The 27,354-nt window shown below is 53.9% G+C and overlaps 1 protein-coding gene across 1 annotated transcript; it reads right to left on the reverse strand.

Annotated features, from left to right (window-relative positions):
* Nucleotides 1-861: 861 nt before the first annotated feature.
* ZDHHC18 (zDHHC palmitoyltransferase 18) lies at nt 862-26,474 on the reverse strand. Its single transcript, XM_082349293.1, is given in 9 exon segments — nt 862-2,880; nt 3,797-3,909; nt 5,430-5,532; nt 6,055-6,103; nt 6,234-6,371; nt 7,821-7,970; nt 21,642-21,802; nt 26,023-26,174; nt 26,177-26,474. Coding segments are annotated over 9 exon segments (1,179 nt in total). The 5' UTR covers nt 26,372-26,474; the 3' UTR covers nt 862-2,762.
* Between the last annotated feature and the right edge of the window lie 880 nt (nt 26,475-27,354).

The following is a 27,354-nucleotide window of genomic DNA, read 5'->3' on the forward strand; positions in this document are numbered from 1 at the left end:
CCTGCACACCAGGACACCACCCGAACGGCCCCAGCACCCCAGGGCAGGTGCGCATCCTCTCCCCGACCTCGCTCTTCACCTCCTGCTCCTGCTGGGGAGCTGCTCTGTGCGAAGCCACATCCTCAGTCCAGTGTGGGGCTGGGCTTTTAGACCTGCCCCAACACCCCAGCGCTTCTGCTTAGGGGGGAGTCCTGGGGGCCCTACCACGGCCAGCACACACACCACACCACACACCAGACAGATGAATGGGCTCCGTGGGGTTGGCGAGGCATGCGATGAGGACGACACGGTGTGTGAGGGGAGCGGGCGGTGCTGGCTGACGGGGAGATACAGTCTTACCAGCTAACCCTCTGCAAAGAGGCCTGTTAGCTCCCCTCAGGCTGTGCAGGAGATGGCAAAATCCTGACAGGTGTCCTGGGGGAGATACCAGAGGTGGGCCAGCGTTACGAGCTGTCTGGCCGGGCCCTGCTGCCCGGGCGGGGGCGGGGGCCAGGGAGGCTCTGGTTCTCAAACTGGAATCCACTGCCTTATAAACATTTTCTTAGCTGAGCAGTCACTGGGGGTCCGCACGGAAAGACAGCAAGGAGGAAGAACTCAGGGGTCTCCAAGCCCCCAGGGCAGGGGAAGGTAGAGGCGACAAAGAAGGGACAGGATGGCCTTTTCTTACACGCCTGCGGGGGCCTAGCTGCAGCCCCCTCTGCTCAGCCTCCAGCCAGGGGAGAAGAACGGTAGCCAGATCACTGGGTTGCCTGCCTTCTTTCTGTCTCCCCAGGAAAGACCAAGTTTGGCTGGAAGAATAGAGGGCTGCCAGTTGGGGCCTCAGCAAAGAAAGAGCAAACAAAAACCAAACCAAAGCAAATCAATTCTTAAAAACAAAAATTTTATTACAAGCAGGAACAAAGAATACTGGCTTAAATAAAAGGCAGGTAGGAGTCCCCTCCTCTGGCCAGCTTCCTCCCCACCCCCACTGCCACGGCAGCATGGCCCAGGGTCCTGAGGCTGGGGCGAAGCTGCTTCTCCCAGAGGGAGCCCCTTGCGGCTGCCACTTCTCAGCTGCCTGTGACCCACTAGCCTCTGCAGCAAGGAAGGACAAGATGCGAGGACTTCCTATGTCACTTTCCAAGGGCTTCAGCCCACTTAAAGGGCCAAGGAAGGAGACAGAGGGACAATTTCCTATCTATTTTGACAAGAAACTAAAACTCCCAGGAGAGGAGGGACATCCTCTAAGTTTCTGACCCAGATTTAGGCCAACCTTCACTCGTCTCTCGGCCCACCCTGTTCCTTCCTTTTCTCTGGAGGGAGGCCTCCAGTTGGCCGACTCCCCATGCTCTAGCCCCTGGCACTGGGTCCCCTACTCAGACCTTGGAGGAGGGAGTGTGGCGTGCAGGATGGCAGCCACTCCCCACAGCCATTACGCCACCCACCTGACCAGGCCCCAGCCGGTCTGGGCAGGTCCCAGCTGGAAGCCTGACCTGGGGGCCAGGCGGCTGAGTCCCAGCCACTGTTTATCTGAAGTCCTTGGAGGAGGGAAAGATAGGAGGATGGGGCTGAACTGCCGCAGGAGCCCAGGGGTCTCCTGTGACCAATGCACACACTCCCTGTCCCCCTGGTTCAGGCTGCTCCTGCTGCTGCCACCACCGGCTGACACCCCAGGGGGACAGTGGGGAGTGAGACAACCCTGGGGGAGTGGGAGCCAGCCACATTCATACACGGGCACGCGAGCGCACACACACATACACACACACACTCACTCACTCATGGCCAGAAGGTCTCTTGTAATAAACTTATTAAAACCAAGTTGCCTTCTGATAACCCTTAACCTGGCACTACACAGATAGCAATGTGGCTGACTTCTTTTTTCTTCTTCCATTTAAAAAAGGCTATGTAGAAAAGAGGTCTATAAAATTGTGCAAAATACCCAGCATTAATAAACCCATTTCAAGTATTGCCAGCATGAGTGTAACCTGCCCATCCCCAGACCTGACTGGGGAGAAAGGTGGGGGGCCAGGCTGGGCCCCTGTTGAACCGTCCATGGGCAGAGAGAGGGCGAGGCCCCCGCCTCCTAGTGTGCTGCCCAGGAATCATGCAGGAGCTGAGGTCTCGGGTGCCTGGCTGGCCAGTTTGGCTTCCTCCGACACAGGCTGCCCCTGCCACCCCCAACTCTGCCCTCTCTACCTGGAGCCCCAGCTCTAGTCTACTGGCCAACTCCATACAAGAACAAAAATGGAAGAAAGAACAATGGCTATCACAAAAAGAATGAAGGAGACCACAGACCAAAGCAGACCCCAGAAGCATCCTCTCCGACAGCCTGCTGTCCAGAGCCGACTGCTCCTCGGTCCTGCTTCACCCCTTGGACCCCGGCCCAGCAGGGCCCAGCAGCTCTCCCACCTCGGAGGCATCACACTCAGTCCGCACCCTCACTCACACGGGGCACGGCTCAGAGGCACGGCAGAGGCTTGGCATGGTCCCCTGGGCGGCCTCAGGAGCCCTGGCCTCTCTCTCCTGTCACTCCTGCCACTGATCAGCTGGGGGAATTTAGCGCCCAAGACCGTGGGAACCTGGTTTGGGGAGCAGAGGGTACAGCCATGGCACAGTGTGGGGAAAGCCACGCAGGGTGGGAAATAAATACGAAAAGACTTAAAAAGTCTTTGGCGGCTCTGCTTCCCTTCGGGTGAAATGGGGAGGGTCCTGGCAGGTGTGGAGGGCGGCAGGTGAGTGCGGAGGGGCATACAGGCCAGCAGGTGGCAAGTACTGAGCATGGTTCAGGGGTGGCCTCCTACCATGCTGGCATCAGGCTTGGCTCTGCAGGCTGGCTCGTCGCTTCTGATGGGCGAGGGCAACACGGTGTCAGACTGCACAAATCCCCTCCGGTCAATCAGGCTTTCAAAATACAAGGTGGGGGGACACATGAGGCCCTGCCTGACACCAGAGCTCCAGGCCGGGGGCTGGATGGCAGGGTCCATCTCCCAGCCAAGGAAAGACCCAGCCCTAGAAAGGCTGAGGAAAGGGGAGCTGCTCTCCAGTTGGCGGCTCAACACCCTTCCCTTCTGGAAGGGCCGTCTCTGTACTCTGGACACTTGGCTTTTGGCCACAGATTTTACCCACTATTAATTCAAACTGTCCAGCGTTCTGTCGGGCTCCCAGGCTGCAGGTAAGGGGAAGAGCAAGGATGAAAGGGCATTGGGAGATGGTACAATTCCTACTGTCCTTTCCCCGGGGGCAGGATCGGAGAGAGGCATATTGGCTATTGAGCAGGAGGAGGTAGGGATGGTGTTGGGAAGTCTTACCAGCCCCCCTCCCCTGCCCCCACAGTGCCCAATTTAACTCTGGATCTGGACATCTAGCGCCCCCTGGTGTCAGGACAGAGGGGGCGCTTCCCAGCAGGGCTGAGCCACCAGGGCTCTCCTCTGCCAGGAGGAAGACGGAGGCCCCACCCAGTCCAGCCATCAGCACCAGAAAGGCAGTGTCACTCAAGCATGGACAAAACATTAATTGTGGTTACCCCTGGGGAGTAGGATTACATGTGATATACAACACTCTTGTTAATATTTTGTACTTAATTTTTTTCTACAATGAGCGCACGGGATTACAAGTTAAAACTCTCTACAGAATTCCTTTATGTGACACGTGTCCTGAGTGCATCCAGCAGGGGATGGTGGACAGAGGGCATCTGTGGTGTGGGGAGAGGTCTGCTGATTCCAGAACCTCTTTCAGAGGAATAGACTCACAGGGCCATCCCCCCACTGGTCTGGCCAGGCCAGGCCCTATGACCTTTCCCCTGTACCCCCTGGCTTACCTGGGAGGTAGGGGGCCGCAGAGCACAGCACAGCAGTTAGTGATAACACTTTTATGGCTGTAGGGATTGACAGAGGCCTCACCGCCCCTCTTGTTGGACCACGAGCCTTTGATCTGCAAGCAGGAAGGAACTCTGGGTCAGGTACCTCCCTTCATTTCACTTGTTCTAGAGGCTGGGGAAAATCAGCGAATTCTGAAACCAATTCTGGCTAGTCTATTGCAGGGAACATGCCTTTAACCCAGGCCATTCAGTGAGGATGTGGGGGACTTGCTGGATGTTGGGGGGCACCCAGAAGAGGAGGCACTAACCAAGACAGAAGACAGAGCAAAGCCAAAGAGAAGCCTCCAAAGGAGACTTTCTGGGTGCATCCTTCCTTCTCTGTCCAGCCACCCAAGAGGGAGGGTAGTGCAAGGGCACAGGGCCCAGGCTGACCTGGCCGTGAACTCTGGCTCTGCCACAGACTTGCTGCATGACCCTGGACAGATCACCACTTTTCTGAGTCTCAGTCCTCATTTGAAAAATAGGGAACTCTCTGGTAACACTGTTGGAGCATTAGATGAAATCTTGCCCAGCTCTAGCTCTGTGAAGCCGGCTATCAAAGGCACTAAGGAGATTAGCAGTAAAGGATACTGGCTTGAGTTTAACCTAGAGTTTTCCAAACTTATTTGGCCATGACACCCCTTTTTGCTTAACCCCTAGTATTATCCTGCAGAAACAGCCCCCAGGAAATCACCTTAGGAGAAGCTGGCTGACATCATTTCTGCTCTGTACCAATCACCCAGCATGTGATACCCTATTGTGCATGTTAAGTTTTGTTTCCCCGAAAGACAGGCTGAGGTCAAGAAATGTATTTTCTGTTGGTCAATGGGCCTCTGAGCAGTATCAGATGGTGGCCCTGGAACAGATGCTCTCATTTGCTTTTTTGTTGTTTGGAAGGATGGTGGGGCGGGGGCGGGGGTGGGCGGTCAGGTCTGGCCCAGGGCTGGGCACACAGTGGGTGCTCAAACAATGCTTGTCGGTAGAGATCTACAAGGCAGCAGGTCAGGAGGCTGATGGAGCTTCACCTTTCTGTCCTGGCCGGCCCCCTCAGCAAGGATGCCTCAGAGAGCCCCAGGACATCCTGAGAACAGGCACATTGCTGCTGTCTACAAGGGCAGTGCGGTGGGCACAGCAAGCTTCTGAGTGCAACCCTGGCTCTGTCCCTTTCCAGCTGGGTGACCGGGGGCAAGTCACTCAGCCATCAAATGAAGAAAAAGCGTCCTTGTTCCTTCTGCTTCAGAGTTGGCAAAAGGATCGAGAGAGATGACGGAAACTGAAAGAACTTTGGAAATGGTAATGAGCTGGCCAAATGTAATGACGGCTGTGGTGTGAGTGCTGCTCTAGCGGGGCTACGGAGAAAGCAACCTCGGGACCCTGGGAGCCAGCACCGAGGGGCCCTCGGAAGCCTGCACAGGGTCTCCCAGGGCCCGGCCCTGAGCGCTGGAAGGAGATGTCAGGCCACCTCACGTCTCCACCCGCACTTCCCTGGCAGTCTGAGAGTCAGGGCTGCACTGCGGTTGCCCCAGGCTCCCTCAGCCCTGCCTCCATCCTGGGATCGGGCCCAGCGGTGAGGTGTTGCTCCAGCCTTACTCACGTCTTCATTAGTTGTCAGGTTGGAGGCGACGAGGTAAGTGTGAAACCCTGAGAGGCCCAGGATGGACCAGATGGAGAAGAAGCAGATCACCAACTCCAGCACGGTGAGCAGCGCAGTCAAGGAGGCACACGGACACTGGGGCCGGGAGCCTCCCTTGCCTGGAAGCTGGCCTCGCCAGCCTCTCTCACCCATCCTTCCGTGGAGCTACTTCTCCAGAAAGGATATAACTTTGTAAGCTTTCCGTGATTTCAGATCACCTCCTGGGCCCCAGGCAGGGTTTGGGAGCACCCCAAGGGCAGGACGAGCCCAGGGTGATGGACGGTAGAGGGAATTGAGGATTCCAAACACCAGAACCGCGGACATGGCATGGTCCAGGGAGCTCGGTGTCTTAAGGGAGGACAGGGACTGTGGCCCTGAGAGCTCTCGGCCATCCCAGCTCCACAACAGCGCATTCAGAATCGGCTCCAGCCTGGGGCTGAACAGAAGCAGCTGGTAGACTGGATTCTAGAGCGCAAACATCAGCTCTACTCCATTCCTCTCTGTTTACGGGATGAGGTGCGGGGACCCGCCCCAGTGAAGGGGGCCTCGGGTCCCACCAGGGCTCCCGCTTGCCGACAAAGGATATCTCGCTGGTGTCTCCTTCAGAGTGGAGAGGAAGTTGCTTCCCTGAGAGCCTGGGGAGGAAGAGACAGGAGAGGGCACGGCTCAAGGGAGAGTGACCACAGTCCCTTGACCTGGCCGCGCTTGCTGGCCCGGGCCGCCCGCTTGCCCCTGCCCGCACTCCCACCATCATCCCCAACTCACGCAGCGTCAGGTGGGTGACCACACAGGCGAAGATGAAGGCCGTCAGGAATGAGAGGGAAAGAATGAACGCATAGAAGAAGCGGTAGTTCCGTTTCCCCACACAGTTGCCCACCCAGGGGCAGTGATGGTCAAACCGTTCTGGAAGGGCCAGGGAGATGGGTTAGGGCCGCCCTGGCCCACAACCAGCAGGGGTGTTTAGAGGCCTCTCGCATCTCCACCCCCTCGCTCTCTCCACACGTGACTCTCAGTTCCTCGACACTCCTGGCCTCTGGTCCTTCACCTGACAGGTCCCGTAATTCTTCCTTCTTGTCTCGGCTGCAAGGCCACTTCCTTGAGAAAGTCTCCTCCAACCCCAGACAAGGTAAGGCCCCTGTTATCTGCCTTGTTGCCACGGCACTTATCCTTTGCAGCACTTTGCCCACGTGTGTTTATATATTTATTTACAATTGGTGGGCTGGCCTGTAACCCCTATTCAATTGTGAGCTCCATGAGAGGGCCTGAGCTGAATCCCAGGGTCTGGCAGTGTCTGGTACAAAGAAGAGCCACAGAAAGTACTTGTCGCCTGGCCTACGATCCCAGCCCCATGCCAACGACCAACGACCCCTGTCCCTTGCTCTAAAATAGAGGACCAAGGAGGGGCTGGGCCACTACGTAACTTGTGGAGAACCGGCATTGGAGGCCTAGTCAGAGGGCTGAGCTCACACCAGTACTATGTCCCTGGGGGTGGGGTCACACCCAGACCAGTGAGGAAAGTCCCCTGTGGGAATGTGGGTCACAAGCCTGTCGCAGGCCTCACACCCAGGCCAGGGCCCTTCACGGAGGTGGGGGGGGCAGATTCTCAGGGATGAATGACGCCCACTGAGTCACCCACTTCACTGCCTGCTGTCCCGGGTGTTCCCCACTGTTCTCTTGCTCAGGGAGTGCTGAGCTAGCGTGATGAGGTCTCCGCCCTGGAGACCGGGCACAGTCACCGTGGCTCAGCTCGCCTGGGTCCTCCGCATAGCCTTTCCCTTACAACGCCCTCCCAGGGGCGCACCCTGGGTCCCCATCAGAGCTGCCACGCCTCTGGAGAGCAGGGAGAGGGGACAAAACAGCCTCTGGCTCCGCAGCAACCACTGCAGGCGTGGGTCAGGAGCTTAGCTTCCGAGCCTGGCTATGTCCTCTCCACCTTACCAGCTTCAACTCCTCTGTTCCCAGATTCTTGTCCCTCCAAATTCTGGGAATCAGGTCAAAGTCTTTCAGTATAGCTGGCCCTGGGCCACATATCTAGAATGTCATTGCTCCAGTCTCTGGCTCCTTGGAACCTGGACCTACTGAGGACCAGGCCAAGGCCTGGAAGAAGGGTTCAGGGCATCTCTGTGTCTGCCCCACACTTCAGAGATGGGGGAAGGAATCCACCAATCCTGCGCTGAAGCCAAGGTACCACTGGTCACATTCAGAGCCCCCGCTCCACAGCCCCTCCTCAGTCACAGCAAATCTGGGTGAACCAGACTTCCTGCCCAGCCCTGGATATTTCAGACACCCCCCACCCCCCATGAGCAACTCCCGTGTCTGCAAGGCTCCATCCCTCTCAGGGCTCCCACTTACCCACACAGTTGTCGCAGACACTGCAGTGTGAGGTCCGGGGCGGCCGAAACATCTTGCAGGTAAAGCAGTACTTCAGCTTCACCACCTGCCCATTGATCATCACCTCCCGGGTCCGAGGGGGTGGCCGGTACGTGGAACTGCCTGTGTTGTCTGAGACGGGGAGGAGAGACAGATGGGGGATGGCCAAGCCCAGAGCCAGGAGCCTCAGCACGGGGGGAAGCCAGTGCTGCCTGGCTGGGACAAGAGAAGCTTTAGGGAAGCTGTTTCTGGGGAACAAACATTAGGGCAAAATCCCTGCCTAAGTGGGGGACAAATCTCAAGAGCTGCTACCACCTACCGAAACTTGCTATGTGCCGAGCGCCGCGCTAAAGCTTCACACACCTGCTCACATTCCACTCTAAGGAGGGCTATCAGAAAGGGAGACCAGGGATGGCTTCGTGAGGTTTATCTGCATCTAAACAAACCTAGATCTAAGTTCTGGTTTCCAGGAGGTTCAGGAGACAGAGGGACAGAGGACACAATGAGAGTAAAGCTATGAAGAAACAATCAGATCCAGAATGTGGGACATCTACAAGACCACCGGCCTGCTCTCTAACAAAAGTCAATGTCAATACTGTACATCAACTATACTTCAATTAAAAAAAATTTTTTTTAAAGTCAATGTCACTTACAAAAGGAGAAGGGAGTTGGTTCTAAATTAAAAGAGATTTAAGGGCTTCCCTGGTGGCGCAGTGGTTGAGAATCCGCCTGCTAATGCAGGGGACACGGGTTCGAGCCCTGGTCTGGGAAGATCCCACATGCCGTGGAGCAACTAGGCCTGTGAGCCACAACTACTGAGCCTGAGCGTCTGGAGCCTGTGCTCCGCAACAAGAGAGGCCGCGATAGTGAGAGGCCTGCGCACCGCGATGAAGAGCGGCCCCCGCTTGCCACAACTAGAGAAAGCCCTCGTACAGAAACGAAGACCCAACACAGCCATAAATTAATTAATTAATTAATTTAAAAAAGAAAAAAAAACCCTCAAAAGAAACGACTAGTAATTAAAAACATAAAAAAAAAAAAAAGAGATTTAAGAGATATAAACCAATACAATGCTTGATCCTAGACTGGATCCTGTTTCCAAAAACAAAACACAGCAACAAAAGAGATTTGGAGGGTGATGGGGGACAAATGACTATAGATTAGAAATTTGGTAACTATTAATTTTCCTAGATGTGATAATGGAATTGTCATTATGAGGAGGCTATCCTTAAATCTTGGATACATATTGAAGTATTTATGGGTTAGGTGTCTATGATGTATATAATTTATTATGAAATGGTTTAATAAGAATTATGTGTGTGTGTGTGTGTGTGTATGACACAAATAACTAATCTAGACAGTGAATGTATAGGAATTTGTTGTATTAATTCTTCCCACTTTTCTGAATGTTAGAAATTTTTCATAATAAAAATTTTAAGAGAAAAAAGAAATGCAGAGATATATGATATTCATGGATTGGCAGACTCAATATTAAAAAAGGATTTATTCTCCCTAAATTAATCTGTAGATATAATATAATCCCAGTCAGGATTTTTTTGGTGTGGAAATTGACAAACTCATTCTAAAATTCACATGGAAATCAAAGGGCCAAGACTAGCCAAGGCACTCTTGAAGAACAAAGCTAAAGGTCTTATACCACGAGACATCAACACTTATGATAAAGCCTTAGCATTTAAGACATCCTGGTTTGGGTACAAGGGTAGAAACGCTGACCAATGGAACAGAACAGAGACTCCAGATATGAACATGTACATGATCGTGTGGTTCACGACAAAGGCAACATTGCAGTGCCAAGAAGGAAGATGGGGGCTTCCCTGGTGGTGCAGTGGTTGAGAATCCGCCTGCCAATGCAGGGGACACGGGTTTGAGCCCTGGTCCAGGAAGATCCCACATGCCACGGAGCAACTAAGCCCGTGCGCCACAACTACTGAGCCTGCGCTCTAGAGCCCGCGAGCCACAACTACTGAAGCCCGCGTGCCTACAGCCCGCGCTCCGCAACAAGAGAAGCCACCACAATGAGAAGCCCGCACACCACTATGAAGAGTAGCCCCTGCTGGCCGCAACTAGAGAAAAGCCCGCACGCAGCAACAAAGACCCAACACAGCCATAAATAAATAAATTTATTTTTTTTTAAAAAAAGGAAGGAAGATGGTCTCCTCCCAATAAACAGTGCAGGGTCCACTGGATACACAAGTGGGGGGAAAAAACATATCTGCACCCCTGCCTCCCACTAAATACAAATTCAATTCCAGATGGACTGCAGCTCGCAATACGAACGTTTTGGATTAAAAAAAAAGAAAAAGAAAAATAGAGCAACCTCATGACTCTGGAGTAGACAAAGATTTCTTAAACAAGACACAAAGGGACTACTCATAAAAGAGCAATATGATAAACAGCATTTTATCAAAATTAAGAACTTCTGTTCATCTAAAGAGATCATCAAGAGAATGAAAAGATGACCTTCAGAGTTATATTTGCAATATGTTTATCTGACAAAGGACAAAGGATGTGTACCCAGAATATGTAAAGAATTCCTATGAGTCAGTAAGAAAAAGTCAGACAACTGAATTCAAACGTGGACAAAAGATTCAAACAGGCATTTCATAAAAGAAGGTGGTCAGATGGCTAATAGACACATGAAAAAGTGCTCATACTTGTTAAGTCATCAGGGAAACGCAAATTAAAACCACAATATATTACCAGTACATATGCACCAGAATGGCTAAAATTGAAAAAAAGAAACAAAAAACCACACACACACACACACACACACACACATATCTCTCAAGTGTTGGCAAAAATGTAAAGCAACTAGAAATCTCATATGACCACTCTGGACAACTGTTTTGCACTAACTACCAAAGCTCAGCATATGCATCCCAGCAATCCCACTCGTAGGTATTTTCCCAGCAGAAATGCGCATGAACTGACATGCACCAAAGACAAGTACAAGACTATTCTAGCAACAATTCTCAAAATAGCCAAAATCTGGAACTACCCAAACACCCATCAATAGTAGAATGGATTAAAAAAAAAAAAATTGCAGTATATTCATACAATGGCATTCTATACAGCAACGAGAATGAATGATCCTTAATTACACACGGCAATATGAATGAATCTCACAAACGCTGTGTAAAGTGAAAAATACCCATAGACGTAAGAGCACAAAATGTTCACAAACAGATAAAAGTAATCTACGGTGTTAAAAGTCAGGATCGTGGTTATCCTTGGGGGCGGGGGCTGACAGAGACCGGAAAGGGGAACCATGGGGGCTCCTGGGACACCACTGTTTCTTGATCTGGGTGCTAATTACGTGTGTGTTCCAACTGTGAACCCTCAACAAACAGAACACTTACGAGTTGTACACTTTTAGCAAGCCTGTTATACGTCAGTAAAAATCTAAGAAAAAGGAAAAAGAAAGTAACTTGTCCGAGTCACAAGGTGGGTAGGCTGGCAGAGCAGGAAGCTGAACTTAGATCTGCCATATGCAAAACCCACAATTCTACCCACAGAGCCTCTTGGTACCCCAGGCCACAGAAGACCAGCATTCCCCAGACCAGTGGCTTCTCCCCAGACAGAATTCCGAGAGTCACACAGGGCTGCCTGGGATCCCCAGCCCTCGGCTATGTTCCCAGACATCATTTCCACTGGACTGAGTCCCAGATAATATCTCCAGTTTGGCCACTTGCCCCCGACGATTACTGAGTGCCTAGCGTGTGCCAGGCACTATTCTAGGCACTTGGCATGCATCAGTGAAGCAGATTCGTGTCTCACGTTCCTAGCTACCAGAGACTTTTGCTAGGCTGTTTCACCACCACTTCGACTGTAGCATGTTTAAAATGGAACTAAGCATCTAAGCATCTCTTCCTTAGCAATGGCAGCACGGTCAAGGCAGGGGGTTTGAGGCCAATGGACATACTCTGAAACCTGGTTTTGCCACTGACTGTGTGTGAGGCAGTCAAATGAACTTTTCTGAGCCTCAGTTTTCTCATCTGTAAAATGTGAATAACAGGTAGAATGGGACATGAATCCTAGCTCCACCTCCTACTAGCTGGGTTTCTCTTGATGATGCCGTTTGCTAGATGTGTGACAAGGCAAATCATTTAACCTCTCTGTGCCTGTTTCCTCGATCACTGAAATGGGGATAAGAAGAGTACTCACCTCATAAAGATGTTGCGAGGATTAAATGAGTTAATACATGTGAAGTGACACAAAGTAAATGCTTAAGAAGTGTGCACTGTTACTGCCAGCTCATAGAACTACTGAGAGAAAGAAGGGAAAGAGAACAGGTCACTGAGTGCTACTGTATGCTGAGCACTTTGCATATATTCTCCTCTTTAATCCTGATAACATCCCAGGAGGTAAAGTTATCATCATCATCTCTAGGTTACAGTTAAGGAGCCTTTTCAGTGAGGCTAGTGGCTTGTTCAAGGCCACACAGTGGCAGAATCAGGATGTGAACCCAAGTTCCCAAAGCTTGGGCTTGAGGTCTTTTTGTACATTTTGAAGTGTCATAGTGAGTGTTATTTTTCCCTGTCTGGTTCCTTATTTCTGCTGATGGCACAATCCAAGGGCTGAAAGGAACCTCAAAGAGCATATAACACAGCCCCTGGCACATAGCAGAGACCTGATAAATGTCCCTTCACTGACTGCCTCTGTTCTAACTCCTTCAGTTTACAAATGAGAAAAGACGCCCAGAGAGGTCAGGGGATTTGTCCGAGGTCACACAGCCAGTAAGTGGCAGAGGCAGGGGAACCCAGTTTGAAGTCTCCTCGCAGACCTTTCCTTCTCCCTCATCCATGCCTGGCCAGTCGCTAGGTCTGGTCAGGTTCTTCCTTCATCACCCGTCACTCTCTCCACTCCCAACACCGTAACCCAGGCCAGGCCCGTATCACCAAACAGCTTCCCCAGAAGACTACCTGCTCCCAGACCCTCTGCCTTTCCACCCGCCTTGTACACACTGTCACATTCCTCTAAATAACCCCTCGTGAGTCACTTCCCAGCTCAGAAACCCTTCACTGGCCTCTCCTAAAAAACAAGATAAAGGCAAACTTCTTGTCCTGATGTTAGGACCCTCCACAGTTGAGCCCAACCTCCATTCCCAGCTTTTCTCCCACTACTCTGCCCCAGCTTCCTGCCCCTGTTCCTGAGCCCGGCCTCCCTTCTCTCTGCGCATCAGGACTCACCGGGCATTGTCAGCAGCCTCCCTGACCACAGGAGCCTCGGGGCTGTCGGGCCTCACACACAGCACAGAACACACTCTCTGCTCCGTGCTGAGCTGGGACAGGACTTCCGTGTGTGTACACTGTCTCTCCAACTGGACCCTACACTGCTTGAGGGCAAGGACAGTGGGACAAACAGGCAGTCCTGGGCCTATCAACTACGAGGCAGCAGGCAAAGAGGAGAGATACAGGCAGGCCTGGAGTTCGAATCCTGACTCTTGGGACTTCCCTGGTGGCGCAGTGGTTAAGAATCCGCCTGCCAATGCAGGGGACACGGGTTCGAGCCCTGATCCGGGAAGATCCCACATGCCGCGGAGCAACTAAGCCCGTGCGCTGAAACTACTGAGCCTGCGCTCTAGGGCCTGTGCTCCGCAACAAGAGAAGCCACCACAATGAGAAGCCCGCACACCGCAACGAATACTAGCCCACAGTCTCCACAACTAGAGAAAGCCCGTGCACAGCAAGGAAGACCCAACGCAGCCAAAAATAAATAAATAAATAAATTTATTAAAAAAAAAAAAAATCCTGACTCTTCTACTTTTAAGCTGGTGCCCTTGGGGAAGCTGCTTAACCTCTGTGAACCTATTGCTGCATCTGTAAAAGGAGACAAATAATAGTGACTACCTTGAAGGGTGGTGAGGATCAGAAATAGTACACGGGACTTCCCTGGTGGCACAGTGGTTGAGAATCTGCCTGCCAATGCAGGGGACACGGGTTCGAGCCCTGGTCTGGGAAGATCCCACATGCCGCAGAGCAACTGGGCCCGTGAGCTACAATTACTGAGCCTGCGCGTCTGGAGCCTGTGCTCCGCAACAAGAGGGGCCACGATAGTGAGAGGCCCGCACACCGCGATGAAGAGTGGCACCCCGCTTGCCACAACTAGAGAAAGCCCTCGCACAGAAACGAAGACCCAACACAGCCATAAATAAATAAATTTAAAAAAAAAAAGAGGGCTTCCCTGGTGGTGCAGTGGTTGAGAATCTGCCTGCTAATGCAGGGGACACGGGTTCGAGCCCTGGTCTGGGAAGATCCCACATGCCACGGAGCAGCTGGGCCCGTGAGCCACAACTACTGAGCCTGCGCGTCTGGAGCCTGTGCCCCGCAACGGGAGGGGCCGCGATAGTGAGAGGCCTGCGCACCGTGATGAAGAGCGGTCCCCGCACCGCGATGAAGAGTGGCCCCCACTTGCCGCAACTAGAGAAAGCCCTCGCACGAACCGAAGACCCAGCACAGCCAAAAATAAATAAATAAATAAAAATAAAAGTAGCTATAAAAATTCCCCATGTAAAAAGCTATATGACTCCTCCAAAAAAAATATAAAATAAAATAAAATGAGTCTCTTGTAAAAAAAAAAAGAAAGAAAAAAAGAAAGCATCCCTCCCATTGCCGCCTCACTCCTTCTTATCCAGTATTTTGAGAAAAAAAAAAAAAAAAAAGAATCCGCCTGCCAATGCAGGGGACACGGGTTCAAGCCCTGGTCCTGGAAGATCCCACATGCCGCGGAGCAACTAAGCCCGTGCGCCACAACTACTGAGCCTGCGCTCTAGAGCCTGTGAGCCACAACTACTGAGCCCACATGCCACAACTACTGAAGCCTGCATGCCTACAGCCCGTGCTCTGCAACAACAGAAGCCACCGCAATGAGAAGCCCGCGCACCGCAACGAAGAGTAGCCCCTGCTCGTCGCAACTAGAGAAAGCCCACGCGCAGCAAGGAAGACCCCAACACAGCCAAAAATAAATAAATGAATTTTTTTAAAAAGTGGAACTTAATTGAACAAAAAAAAAAAAAGAAAAGAAATAGTACACGTAAGGGAACTGACACTTGGTGAGTACTTACTAGTAGCTGTTTTCATGAGGGGCAGCAAGGCACAGGCTCTGGAGTCTGAAACACTGGGTTTGAATCCTGGTTTTGCTACCCACCTGCTAATTCAGGAAGTCTCTTCACCTCTCTGAGCCTCAGTTTCCTCATCCATAAAATGGAGACAAGACCATCTCACTCTCACAGAGCTGTGGTGAGGGCTGAGTGAGAGGCTGCAAGGCACAGTGCTGGGTTCACAGGAGCCTTAGTCCTGACAAACGGCTCAGGCTGTGACACCCCAGTGTGCAGAACTCCCCAGCTCTTCCCAAAGCTGTTGATGCTACTCCAAACCCAACCCCTAATCCTGCCCCTCGGGCCCTAGGTCCCAGTGCCTGCCCCTGCCCAGTGTGGTCTCCCAGGCTTGGATACAAGCTTTGGAGCCAGACAGACACTTGGGTGTGAATCTTGGCCCAATCACTTACTAGCTGTGTGATGTGTGTCAAGTCGGTTAACTTCTCTGTGCCCTCATCTGCTAAGCAAATAAAATGGGACATAATCAAATCTACCTCCTAGTGCTGTTAGGAGGATCAGGCAAGAATTCATCAAGTGGGTTTAGCAAAGTGCCCAGCACCTGGCAAGAGCTTAATAAATATTAGCCATTATTATTATTGTTGTTTCTATAAAACACTATATTCCAACGACTGATTTGTAGAAGATACTTGAGAACACAACCCATCTGTGAGTGAAGGACAGCCACAGACCCTCTTCGGGACTAAGAGAAAAGTTATTGGAACCCTCACTGGATTCCCAGAGGCCCTCCCAGGGCAGAGGGGTGCCCATGCCTCTCCCCCAAGGCAGGAAGAGAACTCCCACCAGTATGTTCTGGCCCCTGGCAGCCAGGACTCCGCCTCTCTAGAACCCTGAGAAAGAGGAAGTGAGGCTCTGCACACCCAGCTTCCTCGGGCTGCCAGGAGCTGGAGGTAAAGGAGAGGAAAAAGGGCCCAGTGCAAGGGTGCCACCCAGACGCTGAGTAAAGTCACCAACTGCAGGGCCCTAGATGAGATGGGTCAAAGGAGGCTTTGCAGGGATGCTGCTTCAGGGCTGAACCCCACATGGGGTAGGGGAAGACAAGCAGGTGTCCCACTGCTTTTTCTCAGGCCAGAAAGCATATTCTCAGGCTGACCAATAACTGCCCTGGTCTCGGCCTCAGAATCCTCCTCAACCCACTCCTCCCAGCAGCCATTACCAGTGGTAGCTTGTCAGTGGCCAGAGCAAGACCACTTGCCATTCCTGACCACAAGTCTCAAGCCTCTTCAGTTTCAGTAGAGAAAAACCATTTTCAAAGTGCACTGACATTCCCCGTCTCACTCGTACAAAAAACGCCCTGGGCTGGGCAACGACAGGACATGTGCCCGCGTTTTACAGACTTCATTCCAACAGTACAAGGTGGGGTTGAAATTAGAACCCTTGTCCTCCAAGGCATTCATTTGTCCATTCTTTCAGACACTAGCATCTATGATGTCAAGATATTGTACAAGGCCCGGGGTGGCAGGTGAGGGAAGTAGGGGGTAAGTACACAGAAATGAGTCAAATGTGGTTGCTTTGTTACTCAGTTCAGAAAACATTTGTTGAAGAAATGAATGAAGGAGTGGTAATAAGAGATGCTCTCCCGGCCCTCCAGAGCTCTTTCTGGTTCAGGCTCTTCCCCAAGAAGTAAAAAGCACCTCCGGGTGGGAAACTAAAGCCCCCAGGGACGTGGTAACGAGGGGGAGGCTCCTTCTTGCTGAATGGCTGGGAGAAGGAAATGAATCTCCCACTCCTTCCTCTTGACCGGGGGGCCTGCTTTGGGTATCTTCACCCCAACTCCGGCCCCGAAGAGGAGCAGCCAGGCGCTGAACGGCCGGGGCTGTGACTGAAACCCAGGGCTGGTGGGGAGGCCCCTGAGGCTGGCTGGCCATGAGCTAGTGAGGAGGCGTTAGTGAGGGGAGGCCGGGCACCTCTGCCTGCCCTGCTGGGCCCCAACGCTGCCCTTCTCTTGTTCCCACCTGTGGAGGAATCAGCTGCAGGGCTGCAGTTGCCCAGCTTCCAGGCTTGGGGTCAGCCTCAGTGGCCAGGCTGTGAAGACTGGATCACTGTGATCCCCACCAGACCACTTCTGTTCATTCTGGAGGTTTACGGGGCCCCTGCCACACACAGGCTTCCTGGCAGGCCTGGGGGTACAGGAAGAGCTCGGCCTGGGGGCAGAGTGAGCAGGAGAGGTGGATGATGACAGAGTCAGCACAGGAGGCACGGTGAGTCAAGGGTGGCGACTCTGGGGCCAGCGTGATCTCACTGAGAAACCTGGCCTGGCCACTTGTTAGCTTGTGATTTTGAGGAAGTTGCTCCGCCTCTCTGAGCCTCAGTTTCCTCACTGGGTAATAACGGTATCAACCCTGTAAGACGATGATGCCAATGAGAGATGTAAAGGTGTAACCCACTGCTGGTCAATGAATGGTGTTACCGGTGTCTGTACTCAACCCACCATGAGAAGACAGAGTGGAATATGTCGGGAGCGGGCAAGAGGCAGCATTCAAGAAAGCAACGAGACGAAGCAGCGATGCAGCTGGGTGGGAGAGACTGAGACCTCGGGCTCATGGGGGCATGGGGGGGCACGGTAGCAGAGGGGGCCCCGTGGGTCAAGGCATCCGCATGCAGTGTGGCTGGGGCACCGGGGAGTGGAGTGAGATGAGGAGGGAAGGGTGGGCCGGGGCATGCCTTCATCCTGCAGGCGAGTGCGCCTCCGAGGACGAGCTTTCAGGAAGATGGGAGATGGTTTGTTTCCTGGCCGTGACACTAAGCAGCACTGAATCACATGATGAGAAAGTCACTCCCTTTTCAATTCTCTTTCAAGCCTTGACTCCATCCAGGGGAAAGTCTCAACTTTTAACACCGAATACCTGTGATCCTCACAGGCCTCAAGGTGACTGCTTTCCACAGGCGACTGTAACCACCAAGAATTCTGTAACACTGTTATGCTTTTGTTCCTATGATTATCTTCTATTTAGAGCAAGTGGCTTCTGCTAACAGGGGTGATATAAATTTTCCTTGTAAAAATCGTTTAAAAGCAAGCCATTTAAAGGAAAATACTAAAGAAAGCGGGGTACAAGGGGAGATGCAGAAAGGGCAAAAATCACCGAGGTTGCACTCCAATGGCCGATCTTCAGGAAATGCTGCTGAGGGCAGTAGGGTGTCACCCAAATTCTGAGCCAGGGAGGGCCAGGTCAAAGCTGGACCTTGGAGAGACAACTACGACCGAAGGGAGAGGACAGGGCCTGGTCAGCAGAGTCCTGAGCCAATCCAGATGGAAAATGAGGTGTGTCTGCCCAGGGCAGCAGGCTTCAGAAGGACCAGAGGGGAGACACTCTAGAGGCAGATAGGATGCGGTTTGTGACCTGCTGTGTGGTGAAGGAGGGAGAGGCGGCCTCCGTGTCTGTCGTGTGAGCTGTAACCGTGGCTAGGTGAGTGTCTGTCACTCAGATTCAGGTGTTCCTATGACCTCCCATCAGACCAGGAGCTTCTTGGGGGCAATGCTGCCGCCTCCTCCTACCTCTTTGCCAACTGCCCAGAGCCTGCAGGGTAGTCGAGCTGCACGGCTCACCAGCTGACAAGTCAGGAGCTCAGACCAGGGTGGCCAACCAGCCCTTCTGCCTGCAACTTTGGGGTTTCCCAAGATATGTGGCTTTCAGTGCTAAAACAGGGACAGTTCTGGGCAAACTGTGAAGAGCTGGCCACCCCACCTGGGACGGTCCTTGCAGGGTGGGAGCCCTAGAACCAGATCCCATGGGGCTGGAGTGGCTGGCCTATGGGGCCAAAATGAGAGGGTCACACTGTCTGCATGGGTCCAGGCCCCGGTCACCAGCACACGTTTATATGAACAGCACCACGCACCTCAGAGCCGGCCCCCAACCTTCTCGAAAAGGCTCAGTGACTTTAGTCCTTTCTAAGAAAATATGTTTCACCCTGATTAGAAGCCTTCAGTTCAGGTTTAGATTCAAAGACCCCAAAGATGCCATTTTCCAGGCTTGGGAACTGTTCTCAAAGGGATGTTTCTGACCCTGACACTCAGGGGCCCTCAAGACTGACTCTACCCATCCTCCAAATCCTCTGAAGCACTCCTGTGTCCAGCCAACATGGCCTGCTCAGCTCCCACGCCTGCCCCCCTCCTTCCCACTCTGTCCTCCCCTCTTCCTGTTCCATTTGCATGGGGGCCTCCTTTCACACACCTTCCTGTGCTTGAACTCCACCCAAACTTTATGGTTTGGCTCAGGGCACCTCTCCAGGAAGCCTCCACATAACCTCCAGGCAGAAGATACCCTGGTTTCTTCGATCCTCTTCCAAAGCCTCATCTAACCTGTGGCGGCCACTCAGGCCTTCCACCTTGGACTGGGCTAAGCTGGAAACCACCAGAGGGAGGGTTCACATCAGATTCATATCCCCTCCCCCCCAACCTCCCTGCCTCCTCTCCCTGCAGTCAGGAGTCGGCATACAGAATTAACACATAAATGACCAAACCTATAACGCCTGGTTAGGAGAAATTCCAACTGTCTCTCCACCAGTCACCAGCGGACAGCAAGGAGCGCCTCTGCAGAGGCTGGTCCGTTCAGCCAATGTCGCTGAGCCCTCCACGTGGCGGACAAGGTGAACAAGACACTTACCACCCATGAAAGGCCGCTGGGTTTGCCTGACAAATTCTGTAATGACCACCATGCAGCCCAGGGCCATGGTGCAAGGACAAGGTGCTCTGGGAAGGTGTCATGAAGGCGCAGCCCACCTGGGGTCACAGAGGCTTCCCAGTCAATTGAATTGAGACCTCAGAATAAAGAGCGCGTGGCCGCGGAAGACTGGGACGTCTCCCTGCCGCCATCTCAGAAGAGAAAGCATACAGCTTGGGGGTCAAGGCTCTGTCTCCGCGCCCCCGCTCCCGGCCGTGGGATCCCCTGCCTCAGTTTCTGCCTCAGCACAGCAGGGCTGCTGCGAGGATCTGTGGGGATAATGGCTGGGGAGCACTCAGCACAGTCAAGCTCTCCCCAGACACAGGGGATTACTGTCGTCAGTACGACCCAAACAGCTCACGGGAGGCCAGAGGACTCCAGGCAGCCAGACCTCTGAGCCTGGGCTGAGCTGGACAATAATCCTGCCTCATGATTAGCCCCGACCTGGGAGAGGAGAAACAGGGCTGCCCCGAGCCTCCCCTGCTGCCAGCGGCCGGCCGCTGGGTCAGACCGCAGGAAACTGAAGCAGCAGAGACCAGGAGGCTGGGTGGCGAGTGGCCCAGGGGTGCGAGGGGGAAGGAAGCTGGATGCAGGCAGAGGAAGATGACAACCGAGGGCGTGGCTGAAGACAGGCCAGGGCAGAGGAAAGAGACAAAGAACAGACAAGCGTAGGAGAACATCCTCTCCCCTCCCGGCCGCCCTCCTGAGCTACTCCAGACCATCAGTGGAATGACTTCCAGGACGGATGCGGCAGGGCTCTGCCACTCACAGGCTGCCAGGGCTCTTCAGAGGCAGCTGGGTATTTATTTAAGTCTGTCTGAAAGCCACCCTGTTAGGGGAAGGAGCCAACCACGGACCGGAAACCCCTGAGGTGTGCAAATCCCCACGTCACTTCTCGGCAGGAAGGAGCTGGGGTGGAGCAAGCTGAGATTAAGGCCGTGGCCGTGGTGCCCAGCCACCCAGAACACCCACTCAGCACTCACGGAGGCACCAAGGGCCACCTGGGTGCTGGGAACACAGGTCCCTCCTGGCCATGCTGCCCTTCCTGCCGCTTCTCAAACACACCAGTCTGGTCGCCACTCCCGGCTTTTGCTTTTACTATGTCCAGAACGCACATTACTGGCTCATCTCAAGCGCCACCTCCTCCAAAGGGCTTCCCCTGACCGACTCATCTGGACCAGCCCACTCCCCGCACCACCGTGCTCTCCCCCAGACACCCACGCAGCTCAACTCCTCATCTCTGCAGGTCTTTGTGTCTTTGCTCAGATGTCACCTCCTTCACAAGGCCTTCCCCACTCCCCTATTTTTTCCCCCTATTTAAAATTGTACACCCTCCCCCAGCTCTCGCCCTCCCTCCCCCAGCTTCCCTCTTCTCTGTGTCACAGACTAGATATTTAATTGTTAACTGTCTTTCCCCTCCCATTGGAATGTCAGCTCCAAGAAGACAGGGATTATCGTCAGATTTGTTCACTGCTGTATCTAAAAGTGTATGAAAAGTGCCTGGCACATAGTAGGGGCTCAATAAATGTTTGATGAGTGAATGAATAAGTGTGTATGAATGTTTAAGAGCAGGGACTCCGGCCAGAGTGCCCGGGGTCTCATCCGCGCTCTTCCACTGACTGTGTGACCTTCGACCATTTACTTAACCTCTTTGAGACTCATTTTAATTAATCAGTAAAAGGAGAATAACCACAGTACCTGTCTCACAGGATTACTGGGGGATTAAATATGATCATGCATATAAAGAGGTGAACACAGTGCCTGGGCTCCAATGAGCACTCAGTACCGTGTGGCTGTCAACACCAGCCCTCACGTGGTAGCATTTCTTGCTTATTTGCTCATGTGCTTATCCTCTGCTTCCTCCACTCTAGCATCGGCTCCAGCTTGCCCTGCTCACCACGGTACCCCCAGTGCCTAGCACAGTGTGGGAAGAGAAAATCAGGCCTCCTCTCAAATCAAGAAATGCGGAGCTGGGAGACACAGCCACGGCTGGAGTAGGAGCCTCACCGATCTGTTTCTCCAGGGCCGCAGCCTCACAGACGGTGGCCCGGGGCAGGATTCCGGGGTCGGTGAAACTTGTCTGTAGCAGGCAGCTCATGACGAAGAAAAACAGGATGGCAGCAATGATGGGGATGGCGAGGGTCAGCTGGCGGGCCAAAAAGGGACAGCTAGAAAAAGAGAGGGAGAGAGAGATGAGCAGACACTCCAAGGGCTGCCTGGGGCTCAGGGCTACAGCACCAGGTAGGCGCTGTCATCCCATCAAACACCACCACGGTCCTGAATAGAGGCAGATGTATGGTCCCTGGATGAGTGCAGCCCCGCACCCGTCCGTGCCTAGAGCAGACATCACTAATTGATCCTTGTACTTTCTCCCTGAGCCCCTGGCAGATGTGATCAACAGATCCCAGCACTCAACCCCTGCACTTGGCTGCAGCCTCAGAATCCTTCTAAACACAGAGCTTCAGGCAGCCACTACCAATGAACTGGATTGTCACTTGAGATGAATCATCCAAGACAGTGTTCATTCATTTATTCGGTCACTCCACAAATATTTACTGAGGTCTTCTCTGTGTTAAAGGCAATGACTTCAACAAGCAGCAGGGATAACGGCAGTGAATAAGACAAGAGTCCCCCCGCTCCCACAGTGAGGCTTATGGCCCAGTGAGGAAAACAGACATGTAAACAGAGAATTGCCACACAGGGCTTGGCATGTTATAATGGGGAAGGGGAAAGTAGTAGAACAGTTAGGAAAGACTGGATGAAGGAGAGACTTCCTAAGCTAGAACCTGAATGAGTAGGGTCAGCCAGGTAAAGGGTGTAGGGGGAAGAGCGTGGTCCAGCTACTGCCACTGTCACCCAAGGGCCGACATCCGGAGTCAGTTCTATCGGGCCCCCTGACCCTAGTGGGCTCCAACAGCCTGTGCACGGGTCTGACGTTGAGGACCGCCCATACTATTAACCACCATCCTATGTGGCCTTCCCTCCCAGAGCCAGAGTGGCACCTGACGGGGTGAGGAACTGCTATTTGGGGATGACTGACCGCTGGGAGGCCTGAATCAGCCAACGTCCCAGGAGCTGGCACAGTTGGAGGAGCAAACCTGTGGGCATCTACACGCTGTTTCTGGAGCCTCCATTGTTGGAGGCTCTGGCCTCCAGAGAGGCCCTTCCCTTGAGGAGCAGAGACTGCCGAAACCAAGGGCTCCAAGTGGGCCACGTTCTGCTCCAAACATCTCAGTGGTCCCCAGGTCTGAGCCTCAAACAGTGCTGCGCCCTCTGTGTCACCCACATGACAATTCAACTAGTTCATGTACAACCAGACTTCTTGGGAGATGGAGAAGACTTGCAGAGCCCTCAGAAACACCAAGTCCTGGCCCCTGGTTTTACAGATGGGGACATCAAAGCCCACAGCCAGATCCAAGGTCACCCAGCCAAGCAATGGCAGGATTGGGGTCTCCAGGCCCCCAGCAAATGCTCTGTCCATTTCATTCAACAAATAAACGTTATTTGCTATATTGTATTGCAATCTATTTACTGTATTGAGTGCCTACTACATACCAGGCCCTGTTCTAGGCACTGTGAATACAACAGTGAGAATAAATACCTGTTCTCATGGAGAGAGACAAGCAAGAAGCTAACAAGAAGCATAAGTGTAGTATGTCAAATAGCGGCAAGTGTTTTGGAGAATAACGGCAGATGGGACAGGAGGGAGGGGGCCAGTTTCCTATATTACAGGGATGGTCAGGGAAGGACAGGAGAAAGTGAGGGAGTGGGCCAGGAAGCTATCTAAAGGAAGAATATTCCAAACCATGCAAAGGCCCTGAGGTCGGAGTGTGCAAGGAGGCCAATGTGCCTGGGACGGAATGCACAGGGGACAGTGGGAGGAGATGGGGACAGAGAGGAAGCCACCACGAGGGCTCTGGCTCTTATCCAGAGAGGCAGGGAATATTCAGGGAATATTCAGATCTGACTTGGAATTAAAGGGGGCACTCTGGCTGCTGTGTGGGGATGGGAAGCAGGGCAGAAGCTGGGAGGCCTGTGCAATAATGCACCAAATCAAACAGTAGAGAAAATCATTCACAGCAAGAAAGGCCCTAGAGCCACGTTTACCTTTCCCCAGAGCCTTGGGAGAGTGTGAGCACCTCTCGCCCTCCAGGCCCTCACCAACAGCGTTCCCATACACCAGGTCCCTACTGAGGTTCCACCCCAGTCCAGGCCCAGGCGAGCTCTCAGCCCAAACCCAAACCCTCCTGCCAACACCACCGGCCCAAGTGAGGAGGAGCGCAGCAACAAAGACGGGATGATTCACAAGCTCTCCTGGAACCCAGAAGTCCTCGCTTCCTCCCTCTCTGGGGACAAATCTGTCACCAATGAAGATATCCCCTCAGCCCAGAGGAAGTCCTGTTTCTGAATTGACCAAATCCCACACTGCAGGGTCACAGGGGCCAGCCCTGGCAAGCACCACTTCCTCCTGCCTCAGCTGCATCCCTGGCTGGGAGGACCTGGTGGAGCCTGAGGGATGCTGGAAAAGTCACTTCCAAAACACCCACATGGGCCGGCCCAGCGGGGTGTATCTGAAACTCAGCCCAAGGGCCATGCTGGAGGCTGGGGGCTCCCCAGAGTTTCTGCTTGTTAATTATTCGGGAACTTTTTATCCACCCTGAGTCAGAAAGCAAAGGGTGAAAGGGAGAAGCTAATTGGTAGGAAGTCCTCACCTTGCTTCAAGGGGAAACCCAAGGTTGCAGATACATGATCTGGCAGCTGGAAAGGGTAACTGGGGGCCAGTGTCTTGGTGGAAGCCTTATCATGGCCCATGGGAAGGGTTTTTTGGTGATGACAAGTAACAGCAGCAGCCAGCTTTAAATGCTTATTACCAGCTTAAAGCTTATGTGCATGAATTCCTGCCACCCTCGTGACAACCTGAGGAGGGGGTACTATTATACACCCCATTTTATAGATGAGGAGACTGGGGTTCTGAGTAGTGGAGTGGCGGCCCGGAAGCCACACACTCGGCGCCTGGTGGAGCGGAGATGTGAACCAGCTCTGTTGGCTGCAGAGATGGAGTTCTTAACCACCTGTAAAACTGAGTAAGACCACAAAGGATGGGTAGAACCAGGAGGGAAAGGTGGGGCTCATGCAGCATGGGTAGGTGTGCATTTGTGTGTATGTGTGAGTGTGTGTGAAAGGAATCAGGAAGCAGGTGGCTCAAGCCAGAGATCAATGGTAGAGTGGAAAACTTCTGATACAAATATGTGACCCTGGTAAAGTGACAGGCATCCCTTCCTCCATCCATGAAATGGAGAATACTGTGTGGGCCAATCCTGAGTCACTGGGGATATGAAGAGGTCAAAAAGCCATGGGGGCAAATATGACCTGTCACAGGAAAATCCTCTTTTGAAAAATAACAAGGCACTGCAACTGTTCCTACCGTGGAACAGGCCAGAAGGTACTCTGGAGTGTTGGGAAGGGAAAGCAAGCCAGGAGGTCAGGAGGTGGGGGGCAGGGGCCTGGGAGATGTCTGGGGGGACCAGAGGAGGAGGAGGGAAGGACAGGAAGCTCTGGAGAAACTAAGGAAGGTGCTGGAGAGAAAAGGGGAGGTCTGAGAGGCCCAAAGATATTTGAGGGCCTAGGGTGAGAACGACTGAAGGGAAAGCAAGGGGGGAGGGTCTGAGAGTAGAGAGATGACTAGGGGACCCTAGAGGGACCCTGGAGGGAACAGGGAAGATGGCTGGGAAATCTGAGGTGGTATATAGCCAAAGGACAAGGAAGAAATTCAGAAGTTGTTTGGAAAGGATATAAAGAAAAGATGCCTCAAGGGGTCAGAAAGAAGCTGGGAACAAGAGATGGTCCAGGGGATAGGTGAGGAGAGGGGATCTATCCAAGGAGCTGGGGAGGCCTGGGGCAGATTTTGAGAGGGCAGAGAGGATAGGGGTCTTGGAGGGACATGGGAGGGCAGTGATCCTGGCAGAGGTTGGCAAAGGCAGGGTGCCAGGGAAGGATGGGGGTGCTAGGGAGGGGCCAGAGGGGATGGGGTGGCTGGCAAGGATGGAGGGGACCAGCTTAGATGGTGATCCAAATTGTCACGGAAGGATGGCGAGTCTGGGAGGGGACCAGAAAGGACAGGTGGGAGATAAGCAAGGAGACTGGAGAGGCCTGAGGGCAGATTCTGAGAGGCACCAGGAGGCCAAGGAGAAGCTGGGAAGGGAGGGTGCCTGGCAGGTGCTGGGAAGGGTGGAGGGCCCAGGAGGTGGGAGAGGCCGGGGTGCCCAGCAGGGGACCAGAGGGGCTGGAGTGTCCATCAAGGGCTGGGGAAGGTGGGGTGAGCGGCAGGCGGCAAAGGGGATCGGAAGGGATGGGGCGCCTCAGGGGGCGGGGACGCCGCCGAACTCACTCGAAGACGAAGAAGAGGACGGTGGTGGTGAGGATGAGCAGCAGCGTGAGGGCGAAGACGCCGCCGTGGCCGGATAGCATAAGGCGGCCGCCGCAGTAGAAGCGGTTGCGGCCCGGGAACACCTCCCACTTGCGCCGCGGGCGGCGGCCGATGTGCTGCCGCTGCCGCTGCCGCTGCCGCTGCCGCTGCCGCTGCCGCTGCCGCTGCTGCTCCAGCGCGGCGCGGCGGCGGGCGGCGGGGGCCCGGGGCCCGGGCCGGGGGGCGCGGCGGGGCCGGGGCGGCGCGCCCCGGGGGAGGCGGGCGGCGGGGCGGCCCCGGGGCTGATCTGCTGGTATTCGCAGTCCTTCATGCGGTCGGCCGCGGACCTCGGCTCTGCACCCCGCGGGCCGGCCGGGCCGCACCAGGACCGGGGCGGAGCGGAGGAGCTGCTAGCGGCGGCGGCGGCGGCGGCGGCGGCGCGCGGCGCTCGCTCGCAGGGGGCGTCCCCATCGCCGCCCCGCCCCGCCCCGCGCGGCCTCCCGCCGCAGCGCCCCCTCCGCCCGGGCCTGGGATGGCGCTCGGGCCCCGCAGCCCGGTCCTGACCCGCTGCAGGGCCCCGACCAATCCCCTGCCGCCCCGATCCCTGCTGCACAATGACGGGGCAGCAGAGGCGCGCTCCAGGACTCTTTCTGTTCTTTTGCAATCAAACCATTTGTTGGGCGTCCGCTGTATTCCGGGCGCCGTGCCGAGCGCCGAGATTTGAGAGGTGGACTTCGTGATCTACTTCTGGCAATCTGTATTTCCAGGGCCAGGCTTCACCCATCTCTGATGACCTACTGGACAGGCATTTTGGGGGGCCAGCAGGGGTGGGGATGGGGACACAATCTGCTTTGAAAGCCAGGGGCCTGTTAATTACTGTCTTGAAGTTCAAAGTGTCCAAGGGGTATGTGTGGCACATCCTCTGTCCTCCCTCACCCAGCTCTGTGACCTGGACCCAGACCCAAGCTTCCTATCACCTAATACAAGGTTGATGCCACAGGGCCCCAGTGGTTTTTTGTTTGTTTGTTTGTTTTTTAATTTATTTTATTGATTTATTTTTGGCTGTGTTGGGTCTTTGCTGCGCGTGGGCTTTTTCTAGTTGCAGCGAGCGGGGGCTACTCTTTGTTGCAGTGCGCGGGCTTCTCATTGCGGTGGCTTCTCTTGTTGGGGAGCACGGGCTCTAGGCGCGCCGGCTCAGTAGTTGTGGCACACGGGCTTAGTTGCTCCACAGCATGTGGGATCTTCCCGGACCAGGGATTGAACCTCTGTCCCCTGCATTGGCAGGCGGACTCTTAACCACTGAGCCACCAGGGA

This window comes from Balaenoptera borealis (assembly GCF_965194805.1).
Source record: "Balaenoptera borealis genome assembly, chromosome: 1".
Lineage (NCBI taxonomy): Eukaryota > Metazoa > Chordata > Mammalia > Artiodactyla > Balaenopteridae > Balaenoptera > Balaenoptera borealis.